This window comes from Tiliqua scincoides, chromosome 6, assembly GCF_035046505.1.
Source record: "Tiliqua scincoides isolate rTilSci1 chromosome 6, rTilSci1.hap2, whole genome shotgun sequence".
NCBI lineage: Eukaryota > Metazoa > Chordata > Lepidosauria > Squamata > Scincidae > Tiliqua > Tiliqua scincoides.
Genome location: NC_089826.1, coordinates 66,214,171 through 66,230,575, shown reverse-complemented (window position 1 = coordinate 66,230,575; position 16,405 = coordinate 66,214,171). Strand labels below are relative to the sequence as shown.

General features: G+C 42.8%; 1 protein-coding gene across 1 annotated transcript in view; it reads right to left on the bottom strand.

The window, feature by feature from the left end:
• Positions 1–2,519: 2,519 nt before the first annotated feature.
• Positions 2,520–16,405, bottom strand: part of LOC136656071 (phosducin-like protein 2) — a 34,411-nt gene continuing 20,525 nt past the window's right edge. Inside the window, exons 6-10 of the mRNA XM_066632911.1 lie at positions 8,031–8,151; positions 6,760–6,850; positions 5,541–5,684; positions 4,190–4,398; positions 2,520–2,641 (exon numbers count right to left, since the gene is read on the bottom strand). Coding sequence (XP_066489008.1) covers positions 2,520–2,641; positions 4,190–4,398; positions 5,541–5,684; positions 6,760–6,850; positions 8,031–8,151 — 687 coding nt within the window. The remainder of the gene's footprint in view (positions 2,642–4,189; positions 4,399–5,540; positions 5,685–6,759; positions 6,851–8,030; positions 8,152–16,405) is intronic.

Genomic DNA, 16,405 nt, shown 5'->3' with positions numbered 1-16,405 from the left:
TCCCATGGCATATAGAGCTTGTCAATAAAAAAAATAAGCAGGTAGGAAGATTATGCATTTTCACTTCCTCCTTTTTTAAAGTTTATGTTCTTGGGTGGAGCATTCCCAGTGATGTCCTCTCCAGGGAGACTGAGCAGGAGTACATCTTCTTAGCTTAAGTGACACTGCGACATCAGTGCTCAGAGATCATTCACTTAGTGCCTTTTGATGCTGAGTACATACAGGTTTTTTCCGGTGATCCTGATCCTGACTGAAGTTCTCCTAAAACTTTCATTGAGGAAAATCAAGGCTTTAACTGTGGAGGTCTACACATAGGAGTCTGAGAAACAGTTGAACATGCTTAAGAAGTAACAAGAAACCCAAACCCAAATTTGTGTGAATTCCACCCCCAACAGAAGTGAAGTTGGAATAGCACTTATTTGATGGAAAGGAACACCTGTGTAAGAAGGAAAATGCAGAGGTTGTGCATTTATTCCAGCAGAAATTTCTGATTCAGTATGCTTAAATTTTGTTAAGTGAAAATACAAATCTTGATTAGTGTATTGATTACAGAATTTCATATGTGTTTATTTTAAGGGATGAGTCAAAATTGCTTTCTGAATTGAGATAATTTCCTCTGAGTGGTTTGGGAGGAAAGCAGAAAGTCAAGGGTACTATATGGAAATGTCAAGAGATGAATATACGGAAATGTGCAAAGAGAGAGAGAGAGAGAGAGAGAGAGAGAGAGAGAGAGAGAGGTTCAGTATGAATTAATTAGTTACTGATGGCCACAACTAACAGCTTTCATTATCTCATTTTTTTCTGCAGCCTTCACATACTTCCATCAAGATTTTAAATCGTATGAGCTGCATTCTTAAAACGAGCTTACTGCTCCGTCAAAGCATCAAGCTGTGCTAAATTATGTGCTGGTTTTGTGAGCCTGCAGACACCCAGACTTTTTTCATACTGATGTCATTCATCACCCACGCTACAAATTCAGTCTTTTTATAGGTGAACTGTATGCGATGCTTTAAAAAACAACTTGATTTGAGCTGATACATGCCTGTCTGGTATAAGGAAATGAATGTAAATACTCAGTGTAATACAAGACATTGCTACTGAAAGCATTCATTCAATAAGAAATACAACTTTTAAAAATCATTTTAATGCAAGTTTCAAATAAAACAGTTTACCAGGAAACCTCTTCTCCTCCCATACGGATTGCAAGAAGATGGGAGAGAAGTCCACATGACCAAGTAAGAGCGAGAGCATGATCAGGAATGGGGGGCCATCCTTTGATGCACAAACAGCCTACTTCTATCCCCAGTGGGGCTGTTGGGTGCAGCAGTACAGAATCGTACCAGGAGTGGCTGCAACTCTTGGTGCAATGGTGCTCTAGACCATGTCTTTCCTCTCTGCCTTTTTTTTTTAAAGGAGAGGAGGACAGGGTGACTCAGAGCGGCATTGAATCACACCAAAAGTGACTGAAGCTCATAGCCACTCTTGGCATGATTCTGGGCAGCGCCCTCCTTCTTCCCCCTTCTTTCTAAAGGGGAAGAAGGGGGCAGCCCTCACATCAGTGTGATTCAAACTGCGCTGATCTGAGAGCTGCCCCCTTCCTCCCCTTTAAGAAAAAGTGGGAAGAAGGAGGGGATCGCCCAGAATAGCTTTTTTTAAAGGGAAAGAGGTGACTTCTTTCTCTTTAAAAAAAATGATAAAAAACAGGTGGCAGGGGTGCAAGACTAGTGGCATCACCCCTGCAGACTTGGCACCTTGGGCATTTGCCCCACTTGCATCCCACATACGCCATTCACAGGTTGGTTATTCCCCTTGTCCTGCTCTCCCCCACCCTCCCCCCCTGGAATGCCCCCACTCCAAAACCCACATTGCTGCTCCAAAACCCACTTGCCCATGGGCACTTTCATGGCATCTCCTCTTGGCACTGGGGCCCAGCGCTGAATGGCAGCCCCTCCTCCCCAAGTGCCCTGGACATGCCTCACGGCATGTTTGCAATACCCAGAGCTGGCACTATGGCCCTTTAGGATTGGGCCCCAAGGCACTGTGCAAGGACAGGTCGCATTTGGCTGATACAGGTGCTGGGAAATCTTGAGCTGGTCTTATACGCTGGAGCAAAGCTTCCCAAGCCTTTTAGCACCATGACCCACTTCATTGGCCATGTCTACCAGTAGCAACCCAGAAAACCTTGTGGCACCTCAGCTGGCACCAACTTGTTACTTTTTCATGACCCACCAAAAATCAGCTCATGGCCCACCAATGAGTCGCAACCCACAGTTTGGAAATTGCTGCACTGGCGCATACCTAGAGATCTACACCAAAGTTGGGTGTGTGTGTGTATGTTTTCTGTGAGAACAGATATGATAGACTGGTACAATTGCATTTGTACAGTGTTGTTTATTTTATTTAAAGCAGTGGAAATTACAGTGTAATTTGACCAAGCATGAATACAGCCCTTATAACTCTTCCAGTATTCTTCCTGCTTAAGTCACAATTGTCTCTTCATGACCTCTGCTAGTTCTTGACTAGTTGCTGCTTCGGGAAGCATTCCTAAGAGAAGAAGTCATCATATCCACAATGCCCTTTTTGGGGTTTTCTTCTAGATCGGTTTTTAAAGCACCAACCTCTGCCAGCTTCCATTCAAGTTCTGAAACATAAAGTACTGTTAAGGCAGAGCAAATTAGCATTATCTTAAAGAAATCCAAACAACAATCTAAAGGGCTAGGTGAAATATTGTGGGGCAGAACTACAGGAAGACAGCCTAGGAAAGGGCCATTATGTTTCACACAACTGCTCAGCGCTATTTGAGCACCCTAGAAATCAACACTGCAAATAATTCCACAGATTTTGCCCGGAAACAGATTAAAAAACCTGCACACCCATACATAGCAATGGGAGTGGCGTACCTAAGGTGCAAGAGGGGCAAATGCTGCTGGTGCTTCCTTTACATAGGATTGGGCCAACATGGTGGTATCGTTAGCTCAGTGGCCTGCCTATTACAAAGGGACTGGATAATCAAAAGGGCTTCTTGCCATTGGCTCAGCTGCTCTAATTTGAAGAATAACACATTTCTGTTTCTGACTGGCTGAGAAACAAAGATTCTGCAAGAGTAGCAAGGCAAGCAGGAAGGTTAGATAACAATAAAACAGAGATATAGGGAAAAAGTAGCTGAGGATGGGGTGGGGTGTTGAGAAAGCAGCAGTGGCATCACTAGGCAGGTGTGGAGGGTGCAGGTCACACCGGGTGACATGCCTGGGGGGGTGACTCTACTACTGGCCAAAATAGTAAAAAAATGTGGTTTTAAGGAATAATACCGTCATGTTATAGATCAGGGGTGCCCAAACCCCGGCCCTGGGGCCACTTGCGGCCCTCAAGGCCTCTCAATGCGGCCCTCAAGGAGCCCCCAGTCTCCAATAAGCCTCTGGCACTCTGAAGATTTGTTGGAGCCCACACTGGTCCGACGCAACTGCTCTCAGCATGAGGGCAACTGTTTGACCTCTCGCGTAAGCTGCGGGATGAGGGCTACCTCTACTGCTTGTTGTTTCATGTCTTTGATGCAGTAGTGGCAGCAAAGGAAAGGTTGGCCTTGCTTTGTGCAAGGCCTTTTATAGGCCATGAGCTATTGCAAGACCTTCATTCATTCATATAAGTTCATGTTTAATATATTCATTTATGTAAATTTATTCAAATTTTAAATGTAAATTAATTCTTTTTTTTTGCCCGGCCCCTGACACAGTGTCAGAGAGACAGTGTGACCCTCCTGCCAAAAACTTTGGACACCCCTGTTATAGATCATTCGATGCATAATGCAATGAAACAAACTCCGCTGAAGTATCTGTCTATCTAAAGTTATAGCCAAAGCACCAGTGGGTGGGCAGGACGATGATGCATTGCCACAGCCACTGCCTGGGATGGTACCATGCCCACTGCATGGGAGGAGGCCAATCATGGGGGTGACATGCTGGCCTCCCGCACTGGGTGACACAAACCCTAGGGATGCCACTGGAAAGCAGATGGCCAAAGGAAGCACACCAGAAGACTTGGAAGGAAGGACTGGAGAAGGGAAGAAAGTTGGGGAAAATAATGTGCAGAAAAGAGAAGTGCATGTTTCGAAGGCTTTCAAAGATGGGAAAGACTGGAGTCTGCGTACTGGCAAGAGACCTCTGGTTTGTTTGGCAGATGTTGGGAACATTACCATCCACTGTCAACTTTGTTCCTCCACATTCTGCGGTTCCGATGAACTTTCCTTTTATCTCTCCATTTGTGTACACAAATATTGTAGGTAAGCAACTGTCACGATAATTTTCAATGCAACTGCTTGCAACGGCTTTCAAAAATTTAGTTTCCGGAAATTGTGTAGCCAGTAGGCTAAGGTGTTTATTGATTAACGAACACATTGGAATGCTAAAAAAAAGAAAATCCCAATAAGAAAAAATGTGTTTGATCATTAATCTCTGCCACAAATTAAAGAGAATAAAACATTAAAACACTTCCTTAGGTATTGCCAATTAACTCAAACACAATGTGCACATCAGAAGTAAGGGTCAAACCTGATTCGTTGGTTTACCATCCCAAGCATCTCCTTGATATGCTCAGCATATTTCCTGACAAAGCTATTTCTGACAAAGCATTCATAAATCATTGCACTGGCCCACCAGGCTGGGTCCCTTCCCAAAGTAAATGATGATGACCTGTAGTATATGAATAGGTAAGGAACATAGAGCGTGTACTGATAAATACTCCTAAAGTGCAGATATCAGTGTTATCCAGACAGGAAGAAGTGGATATATCTAGTACAGATAGAAATATTTATCTCAAGATACACCAGGTAGTAATGTTCATGGGTAGGTGAATTTTCAGGTAATGACCCAGAGTAATCCCCTCTTTTCTGAAGTTTGTATGTGCAGTCTTTTTTTTTTTTTTTTTTTAACCAAGTCTTAAGGAAATATGTGTACATCACTGGGATGGGCACTTGACTCGGGTTGACTCCAGTTGCTCAAAATGCATTTTTGATGATGAGTTATGGACTTCACTAATACTGACTCGACTTGTGACTTGGGGTTAGTGACTCAATAAAGAGTCTAGACTCAAAATGACTTGAGTCCCTATTTCGAGTCCCATGTGTGTGTTCTTGCTTGCTTTTTTTTTGGACTGCACAAGGTTGGGGAATCAGGATGTGAACTGGGGAGGTCACTGGGGTTCATATGTAACCAATAGTTTTTCTGTACTGCTAAACTCAAATAACAGCACAGCTTTTGTTTACATAAGTGGAAGTAATGAACTCCCTATGCATAGCTGGAGTGCAGATGGGATGGGAAAATCAGGGGGAGTATGAAATGACAACTCCCACACACACCCCATCACCCCCACCCCCACATGAAAGACTCAAAATGTCTTGTGACCTGAATCACAACAACCACATGTTATGACTCACAAGATGAGTTGCGGGGTCACGGACTCAGTTCTCAACTCCCTACTTGGGGTCTGTGCTTTGAACACATCCCTGCTACATCTTCAGATACAATATTCAGAAACCTTGTGATTACCTTGATTTGTATAGGTGAATGACAACCCACACGCCTTCTTGGGCATTTGTAACTTCTTTCACATACTGTTGACCAGAAATTTCTCTTAGTTCTCCATATCTTTGTCTCTTTTGCAGAGATTTTAATTCTTCTAAGCGTTGTTTCCTGATTTGGAAAGAAAATTTTGTTGTCCCCTTTTACATAACAAATCATTATCTTCATGCTGTCACTTGGCGTTTTACCAAAACAGAACAGATATTCTGCTGTCATAAATCAGCAATAGGATTGGGCTGTACAATTGCAATCCTACATACACTTACCTGAGAGTTAGCCCCATTAAATTTATGGGAATTACTTTTGAGTAGACGTGCATAGGATTGTGCTGTACTGCTCTTACCATCGGTCAACCAAGATTTCCTTGAGTGAAGGTCTAATAAACGCACGGTTTTTCAAAGCAACATCACAGGCACACCGTAAATGAAGAAAACCCCAAAATATAATTTTATGGAGCAGAGAGTTAATCTGAAGAGTACTGGAGTCTGGAGTCTGAGCAATCAGTATGCCAATTAGGAGCAAAGCAAATCTGGTGTGCTCCCTGGGGCATTTGGTGGGTTGCTGTGAGATACAGGAAGCTGGACTAGATGGGCCTATGGCCTGATCCAGTGGGGCTGTTCTTATGTTCTTATGTTCTTAAACTAAACATAAAACAATTGTTTTTGAATATGAAAGCACTAGGTGGCGCAACCCATTCACTGAAATCTCATCTGCATTCGAATGAGTAGAAATTCTTCTGCATGTAGTTGGAACTTGCAAGAATTACCTTCAATAGATTAAATGACTCAGTAGTATTTTGTTAGCTATGAATTTAAAAAATGACTATCGTTTTCTGTATTTAATCTGCTGGTTAGGATCTTTATCCTTCTTATAATGTGAAATAAATCTGACATTGTACCCGGGCTGTGACTATGGATACTGCCAACTCAGGGACATGCTGTACCGGGGGGGGGGGGGGCAGGTGAGGCAGAACTGCCCCACTGTTGTCCATGGAAAAGCACTGCAGCTGCCCTGCTTGCTTACATCTGAGAAGGCTCTCCTTACACCTGCTTTCTTGGGTGTAGGGAGAGCCTCCTCAGGCGTAAGCAAGCAGGGCAGCTATGGTGCTTTTCCATGGACAACAATGGGGCAATTCTGCCTCACCTGCCACCCCCACACCACATGTCCCTGTGCGAACTTGACATACCTATACAATTCAACAGCTTTCATATCTTCCTCATCAAATACATCTTCCGCTTCTTTCAGTTGTTCCAGGCACATTCTTTCATATGGCTTCACTAAAATGGAATGGGGTGAAATGAATAAATTCATTTATTGAGTGGAAGAAATTTATCCATAAGCAAAGGGTACAAATGCTTCCATCTGAGGTTTATGAGAAGACAGTGAATCACCATAACAATTCCATTGTTAAAAGGAAAGAAGTCAAAAGGAAAACTTGGCAGTCAGCAACAAGACAGTGGCTATGATCTAAGGCTTTCCTGGTTCAAATCTCACTTTAACCATGAACTGATCTTGTACCTTTATTAGACCAAGGTCCCAATCCTATCCAACTTTACAGCACCAATGCAGTGTAGCCCAAGGTAAGGGAACAAACATTCCCTTACCTTGAGGATACCTCTGTCACTGCCCACCACAGGATGCAGTGCATGCCCCAATGGCATGGTTGCATCAGCGCTGGAAAGTTGGATAGGATTGGGCTCCAAGTCATTATTCTCTCAAGACTAAACTAGATGACACACAGGTTGCATGTGTGGAGTCTGAGTGTTTAGTTTTAAAAATGTAAATTGCCATATGGGGCCATTTTTCTAAACTGGGAAGGGCCAGGGAGAGGAGGGCTTTGACCCTCTGCCCCTTTCATGGTCCTAATTCAGATTGGCCTCATGCAGCTGCTATATGCTCTGAAAGAAAAGCTCTCAAAGGGTTCCCATCTGCATTTTAATTTAATATTGTCCCAGGTGTGCTTTACTGTCCAGTTTTTCTGAATGTACTGGAGTCTGTAAATTCAACCCACCAGACACGGACAACTTACTTCCTGTGTTGCACTATAGTGGCTAGTACAGGGGTGTCAAACTCATTTCATACAGAGGGCCGAAAAGCATTCATGATGCCAGCTGAGGGCCGGAAGTGATGTCATTATGCAGGAAGTGACGTCATTAAACAGGTCATAACCAAAAATAAGCACTTTTTCTCACTTAGGAACTTATCAGCTACAAATGACAGAAGAGAAAACACACAAATCTTTATCAGATTTCAAGGTACTGGACAGCCCAATTTTTATGTGGGCTGCCCTTGCAGCAGTGACATCTTAGCAGCTGAGAGCCTGAGGGCCAGATAAAAAGCTTTCACGGTCTGCATCTGATCCCCGGGCCTTATGTTTGACACCCCTGGTCCAGTACATCACTGAATTGAATGATCATGTTAATTTTCATAATTAATAATCATTTCAGCTATACATACCTTCTGCTTCTTTCTGTAAACGTAGAACCATTTCTTCAATTTCATCCTTAACCTCTTCTTTTGGAGGCAGAATCCCAAAATCTCTTAATATGTCATTCCATTCTGTGTCTTCATTTGGGTCCTATTTAAAGAAAAAACTCAAATTATCCTCACATTACGGCACTCTATTCCAGCATCTCTCAGTGTTTGTCCTGCTGCACCACTCTGCATGGTCCGCCTATTGGAAGTACCACTGGAAATAACTAGTGATTATGTTATAGCCAGTTACTTCTGGATTGGGAGGCCAGGCACAATGCGACAAATATGGGTAAGAGGCTCAGGGTGGATGGGATGGCTTTTTTGAGTGTGTGAAAAGCACACATTGGAGCTCTGCCCACTGAACCAAGCCTTCTACCACTGGTTGTTGCATTGCATTGCTGGTCTTGCTGCCAAGTGGTGGGTGTCTAGGGGTCCCATCTGTACCACCAGAACCACTTCAAGTACTGCTGGTGGTATGAGTACCATTGGTTGAAAAACGCTGCTTTGGTCCTGTGCTTGTAGTGTCTGCAATATGAGACGGGATCTCTTAGGGTAGAACTATGTGTTGAAATAGACATAGGTTTCCACCAGAACCCGCAGACTCATGTTCTCCCTTCCATAATGTGAAGTAAAACCTGTGTCCTGACATTGGCATTGTGCACTTCTGCAACCAATTGCATCCAATGGAGAGGAGTTGGGTACACATCCAGCTGGAACATGATTATTTCTTTGGCTGTAGTACCTTAATACTTGCTGAACAACCCCATGTTCAGAAACTTCAATTGTGTGGACATCATCCATATGATGTTGGGGCCAGGAGCATACAGATGAGCCTCTACACCAATGCACTCCCTAAGCCACACCCTCACTCATACAGCATTTGTCTGCACTGACAAATGTTCCTGGGGAAACTTTCTCTCCACAATCAGGAACACTGATTTCTCTGTACAGGCATGTGCTGTGGTGGGGCAGATGCAAGTCTCAGGGAGTATGTCAGTATATGGTGGGATTTACTGGCATCCCTTTACCTTTTGCATGGATAGCCATGTGTTTGCCGTTTCTGAACAGTGATATATAAATTTCTTCATAAGATTGGGCATTTGCTTGAGGATAATGAATACTTTGAACCCATTATCATGTTCCACAACACAATATGAACTTGCTCTTCTTGAATGCATATGCACTCTGGAATATCAGTGTGACCAACAGAAGGAAGTTTCATGTTTTCTCATAGACATATGATGGTGTTAAAATTAATGATGAGGAATCCACCAGTGTGGATTCAGGTACCTGTTGAATACTTGATAAATGGCCCAATCCTAACAAAATACCCCTGATCAACATGGCATGCTCAGAGTCTTTCCTTTCACCTCTGGGTAATCATAATCAATGGGAAGCAAGCGTCAAAGCTTCCAAATAAACTTCAGACTGGGTGTTTGTGTTCTGAACGATCAATCTTTGCTTCATATACTGCTGCATGGCTCACACATTCTGCTTTGGTGATATTCCTTGCAAGGGAATGTGGCACAACCTGTAAACAAGGCCACATCCTGGGAGTCTCTGAGTTCACTGTCAACAAAGTTGTCAGTGATCACAAAAAAAGAGCCTTCAACTTTGTCCTCCCTCACCAACTTCATTGTAAATTCAGTCATGAGTTGTGTGTTAATTGACGCATGGGCCGCCAGAGCAAGCTGTCAGTGATTACAAAAAAGTGCCTTCAACTTTGTCCTCCCTCACCAACATCACTGTAAATTCAATCATGAGTTGTGTGTTAATTGACGCATGGGCCTCCAGAGCAGTCAAGAAGTCCCCTGCTGCTCCCTCCCCAGGGTGAGAATATAAAGATGAGTACTTCTTTCCAACCAGGGATAGGCCATCAAAGGCCTTCATGACACAAAGAAATGGTCCTTGATGAGCTAACCCCAGCACAGCCTCTATGCTTTCCAATGGGGATTTTCTTCATATAAAGTTGAGTCACAGACCCCTCATGTTCTTTCTGTTGCTGTCCACCTGTCTGCTGCTTTTGTGTTGCTCCTCATGGACAGTTCAGTGCTGCATCAAACACCGCCATTCACTCCACTACCCAAGAACTGCTGTGCCAACCAGTACCCAGGGTAGATATCAGACCACTCTCTTCTCTTTTCCAGCCTTTCCCCCTTCCTTTGAGCCAGGAGATCACAGTGTCTTGGCAATCTTGCCCCACAGTCCCTCCCAAAACACAACCTCATCTCAGCAGAAAGTACTGTAATAAGTAACCTTGGCCTTTGGTACCCATAACCATTAGTCACCACAGCCCCTCCCCCATCTTCTGTGTCTTGTGCAGTCAAATTGATGATAAGTTTAGGAGTCTAGTCCTTCCTCTTTATTATGTTTATTTCATGTGCAATCAAATTGATGGCATACAGCCCACAATCCTATGCATGTCTGCTCAGAAGTAAGTTGCATTGTGTTTAATAGGGCATCCTTACCCCAAGGAAAGGATGTATAGGAGTGCAGCCTTGGGGCCCAGTCCTATCTAACTATCCAATGCCAATGCAGCTGCAAGGCAGCCCTGAGGAAAGGGAACAAATGTTCTCATACCTTGAAGAGGCCTCTGTGACTGCCTCCCCACTTCAGGAGGTAGTGCAGACCCCACTGGCACTGCTGCACCAGTGCTGGAAAGTTGGATAGGATAGGCCCCTTACTGTTTCTGTCCCTTCCTCCAGTGTTTGATTTGAAGGTAGTGAATGTGCTTTGGAATCTAGGACTGTTTGCTCTATCTTATACCATGTAAGGGAGAGGCCTATAGATTCGCCCCAGGTCTTTCATTAAGAAGGTTGATATAAAAAATAATAAAACATTTGATAAGGCAGCCTCTTACTGTTCGAGGTCAGCAATTTTCAATGATTCGAGGCATATGTGCCATGGCACACTGGCTGAAAATCACTGTACTAGCCAGACATGGCCTATAGATTAGCCCCAGGTCTCCCAAGCATGGTTTCCCTTATCTCAGTGATTTTCAACCACTCTACCACATCACATTGGTGTGCCATGAATGTTCCACAGCTGTGCTGAAGGAGTTTGAGGAGTAGGATCATTTTTTAGTAGGACCATTGGGGAATGTGAGCCTCCCTCCAGCAGCATGATGTGCCTTGTCAATGGTAAAAAAAACTGATGGTGTTCCTTGATAATTTAAGCACCTTCTCAGTATGCTGAGAAGATCCCCACTTCCTACTGCCATCTTGGGACATCAGTTAAGAGTAATCAGGCAGTGAGAAGGCAAGTTTCCCCATCAGTAGATGATTGATAGCACAATCCTGCGCATTTCTACTTGGAAGTAAGTCCCATTGTGTTCAGTAGGGCTTACTCCCAGGACAGCAAGCATAGGATTGCAGCCTGAGTGTTGTATACTCTGCAGAGGGGCTCACTTCTTTGTTGCAGCCCAGGATGAGGCTACAGAGGACACAGACCCAAGTCATGGTGCCACAAAATGTTTGGAAATTTCCCCAATTTCTAGCTCTCTTCTTCAGCCTTCCTCCTTTCCCTCTCTTCCCCTGCTACCATATAAGCCCAAATTCTTCAGTCCATGCTCCCCCTGGGCAATCTCCTGGATTTCTAAGACACTGCTGTTCTGTTCTTCCTCCATTTTTGTGCTATAAAACACCCCTTTTCTTTGTAAGAATTTCCTCTTTCTCTTTTTACCTGTATAGAAACCATTAAAGTCAGTTAAGGCAGAGTTGTGTGAGTGAACATGTGTGAATATTGCATTGTCTTTTTGATTCCCCTTCCTGGTTATTGGCAAAGAGGTACTTTTTCAAGCAGTGATGCTCTTATGTTTAGCAGGGGGAGAATAACTGTCCCTCTTCATCCCAGTACAGTATCTTCTAATGGCTGTTTGCTGGTTTTCTTTTGCATCTTTTAGATTGCAAGCCCTTTTGGCACAAGGAGCCATTTAGTTATTTGATTTTGTCTGTAAACAGCTTTGTGATCTTTTTGTTGAAAAGCAGTACATAAATATTCTTAATAATACTTTTCCCTCAATAAGAGCTAGATATTGTTGCCCCTATATCCTTGCTTTCCTCCTCTTTTCATCTCAGTTCCTACACATGTGGTCAGACCCCTATGTGTGCATGTTACACGTGTCTTAGAAAATGCCAATAATATGTATGCCACACAACCCCACTTCTCTGACCTGCATATTGGTAATCTCTCATCAACTGGACCTGCAGTACTCATGCAATATGAAGACCAGCCCAGCTGGCAAGTCAGGCAGGTGAAATGACCAACCAACAGCTTTAGAATGTTACAAGCTCTGAAGAAACTGTGGGTGGAGCCAAGAGAATAACAAGTGTTGCCAACTGCCATCCTGAGAACTCCATGCACATCAGAGAAAAAACATATCTCTCAGCAATATGCACACATGAGACAGAGAGAGATGTACTCATAAATATACAAAAGCAAGATGAGCGTGAGTACGTAGTAAGTGCGTGTGAATTCTGTATGTTGGTACTCCAGCCAGGGTACTATCAGCCTCTTCCATATGTGTGGTAGACATCAGAAATGGAGGCAAACAACCTCTAAAATGAGAGGCAGCACCATTTGTGGAAGCTTTTCCCACAACTATCCAGTTGTGGACATACCATTAGGTCCAATGGGGCAAAAGGCGCAAGCCACTAGGACCCCGCGGAAGCCTCTCTGAGGCTCCCGACAGGGGTGGAAACTGTGTTTCCGATTTCCTGGAAGCAAAGTTTATAGCATCAGGGAAATTCAGAGAGGCTTCCCCAACGTAGTTTTGGGTCGCATGAAACTCTGTGACCCTCAGGTTAATGGGGGGGATTTTTGTGGTCAGGGGTGGTGATAGCCTGCAGGGGGCGCCATAGCGGACCTTTGCCCTGGGTGCAGGGCTGTGGAGGTCCGCTGCTGCAACTATTCAATATATGGTAGTACAGTGTGCTAACTCAGTGACAAGCGAAGGCACAATACATATACAAAGAAAGGCACTTATAATGAAGTGCTTTAGTTTATGCATTGTGTTCTTGAACCAATGCATAACCACAACCATGTATTCCACAGTTATGTCCTTGCACAAATACCAACCTCTAGTGATCCATAGCACAAATTAAGTCCTGAGCGATGACAATAACTTAATATATTTGTTTATCTTTAAAATACTAGAACAGTGTTTCTCAACCAGTGGAGCGGGTACCACCAGTTGTACTTAAGGTGGTGTCTGGTGCATGGGACCACTGGACACTTGCTGCCCAGCAATGAGACCAGGAACCTGTCACAACAAACAGCAGTAGGAGGCTCAGCTCATTGGGCAGAGCTCCAAAGCATGCTTTTACATACTTGAAAAATCCTCCCATCCACCCTAAGCCTCTTACTGGGGTTTGTAAATCACATCTGGCCTCCAAACCCAGAAGTAACTGGAGATGATGTAAGCCCCAGTTATTTCCGATGGTACTTCAAATAGGTGGACCATGTGAAGTGATATGGCGGAGGACAAACATTGAGAAACACTACTAGAAAAATGTGTTGTGTCAGTTTATTTTAGCAAACACAAACTACTCTGGAATTCATCAATTTTGTAAGCTCAAGAACTGGCTATTGCTAGTGTGTTTTCTAAACATGAGTTATATTCATGAACATCCAATTTTTCCCTTTGTAATGCTTTATACTGCTAAATAGCAAGGGTGTCCGACAGGTATGTATTCTTGCTCCTTTTCTATTCAACCTTTATCTTGCTGATCTTCCCTCTTTTCTCCCTTCTTTAGGAATCTCTGCCCCCTCCCTAAATGGCACCCCCAGTCCGCTCCTTTTATATACAGATGATACTGTGCTACTATCTATTACCAAGTTAGGTCTTCATAGATTGCTGATCTCTTTCCAAGAATATTGTCTCCTTAATCTTTCGTCAATCAATTCTGAAAAAACAAAGATCTTAGTTTTTTCTAAATCCTGGGCCCCATCCCCCTGGAGGATTGATAACTTAATATTCCAACAAGTTAAATCCTTCAGATACCTAGGAATTATTTTCTATTATCGACATTCTTGGTTGTACCATCGTAGATCTGCTATCTCTTCTGCTCTGCTATCTCAAAATGCGATTGCCCGATTCCATTTTTACAAGGGCAACCAGTACATCCCTGTTGCCATTCATGCTCTCCAAATTCAAGTTTTCCCTCAATTACTTTATGGAGTAGCTGTTTGGATTGAAGCAGCTAATCAGGAGATAAAGTAACTGCTAAATTTCTGAGAAGAATTCTTGGAGTTCCAAACTTAATTAGGTTGTCCACTATGGTTTTGGAATTGGGTATCCATCTCCCCACTACTGTAGCTTGGACTTTTACTTTTAAGTTTTGGCTTAGACTCCATCTTAATATCCACTCGAATTCTATTCTCTTAGATTTATTAAAAGATTCTTTTTCATCCAGTTGGTTTAAATTCATTGATGCCAAACTATCTTCCTTAGATCTTTCTCCTGAACTCTTAGCTGATATGGACCTTCAAAAAGCACATCATCTCATTAAACTCAAACTTTGGGAGCAAGAGAATGCGATTTTACTGTCTAGCTTAAATCCGACCTGCTTGCCTCTCTTTTTTGGTTTGTCCCCTTCTCTTGGCCGTCCTGCAAACTATTTTACCCAACTTACTAACCCTAGTAAAAGACGGGCTTTTATGTTGGCGAGACTGAACATTTTTCCATCGGCTTTACACCGAGGGAGATTTTCTAAAACTCCTTGTTCAAACAGATTATGTTTATTTTGCTCAGTTGAACCAGACACTCTGAATCATATCCTTCTTCGGTGCACTGCTCATCACAATTTCATGGTTCACTTATTTGATTCTTTTCTTTCTTCTCTTCCTGTTTCCCTTGTTGATCCTTTCCCAATTCTTCTTAGTGATTATTCCCCTCCTATTACCAACTTGGTGGCGGAATTTTTAGCGGTAGTCTCTAAGGCCAAAGTTCGAAGTTAACATCTTTAAAGCTGTTCTATTTATTATGTTATTTATTCTCTCCAATTTTAAATATGCCAATAAAAGTATTGAAGTGTGTACTGCTAAATAGCATTGACTACAGTTACATTGCTCTGTTGCTCTGAAATAAGTTTTACAATATGCAAGAAGGGCCAGTTTGATTCTGTGTTTGACATTATCATACTAGTTACATTACAAAACCACTTAGACCATAATTGCAAATCTTGAACCACACACAGAAAATTAAACATTAAACACAGAAAAATTCCCATTAAAATATTCTCATTAAAAACAGCCCTCTACTGAGTGCCTTTATCTGCAACAAAAAAGAACCCCAGTATAGCAACACTGCTAAGGACAAAGTCTTTTGCATGCAACTATACAACACCACTATTTTGTTTATAGTTTTATTACACACATTTGCAAATATCGGAACACAAGAGAATGGAATTATTTTAAGATGCTTCCGGAAAGGTACATTTGCAAGTTAATTATGAGAAATTTACATTGTGGATGGAATACCTAAAAAAAAGACTTTTACAAGTGTTAAAGGGTAGGTTGCCCATCTTGTTTGCAATTCTATGGTTGTTCTAGTTTGAAGAATGAGAAATCCTGCAGGAGAGAAAACATGCTTAATTAAGGGATATGTAACATGATATGGGATATTATTTAACCTGTTCATAAAAGTGCGTTAAAAAATAGTTATAGCTGTAGCAAAGAAAACTCTCTCTCTCTCTCTCTCTCTCTCTCTCTCTCTCTGTGTGTGTGTGGGTGTGGAGAGGGGTGTAAAGAACACTACCAGAGTGTGAGACAAGCTGGACTATAACATCTAGAACAGTGGTTCCCAAGCTTTAGGAGCTCAGGGACCACGAAGGCAAAATTCTGAGAAGGTGGGGACCACATGCAACCCCCCCCACCCTCGCACACAAAAAATACAATTAAAATTGTAATATATAAGAAGATTATTTAATAATTAATGTGATGGTTGTGCTTCCACTTGCTTCACTAGCTGTGAAAATCTTGGGTTTACATGGAATACATGGAACACATAATAATTCCCCGCCAACTCAGAGGCTTTCACACCCACCCAATTCAATCCAGTCTCTTTTCTCCCACACCAAACCACATTACGCACAGTCCTTGCCTCTTTTAAGTGTGGAAAAACACTCAAAAAGGGAGAGGGTAAGCACAAGGGGATTATAGACAAGTCATGCAAGGTAGTTAAATGAGCCAACAAAAAGCATACACATCCCTTCACATTTCCTTTTGTTACACAGCCCTGGTCCTGCTCCCCCCCCCCCACTTGCGAGTCCAGAGTCCTTAGGAAAGTGTTCAACACAATTTAGGCAGGTGGGTCCTGAAGGAGAAGAGACGTGTGAAGGAAGCACCAGCTCAGAAAG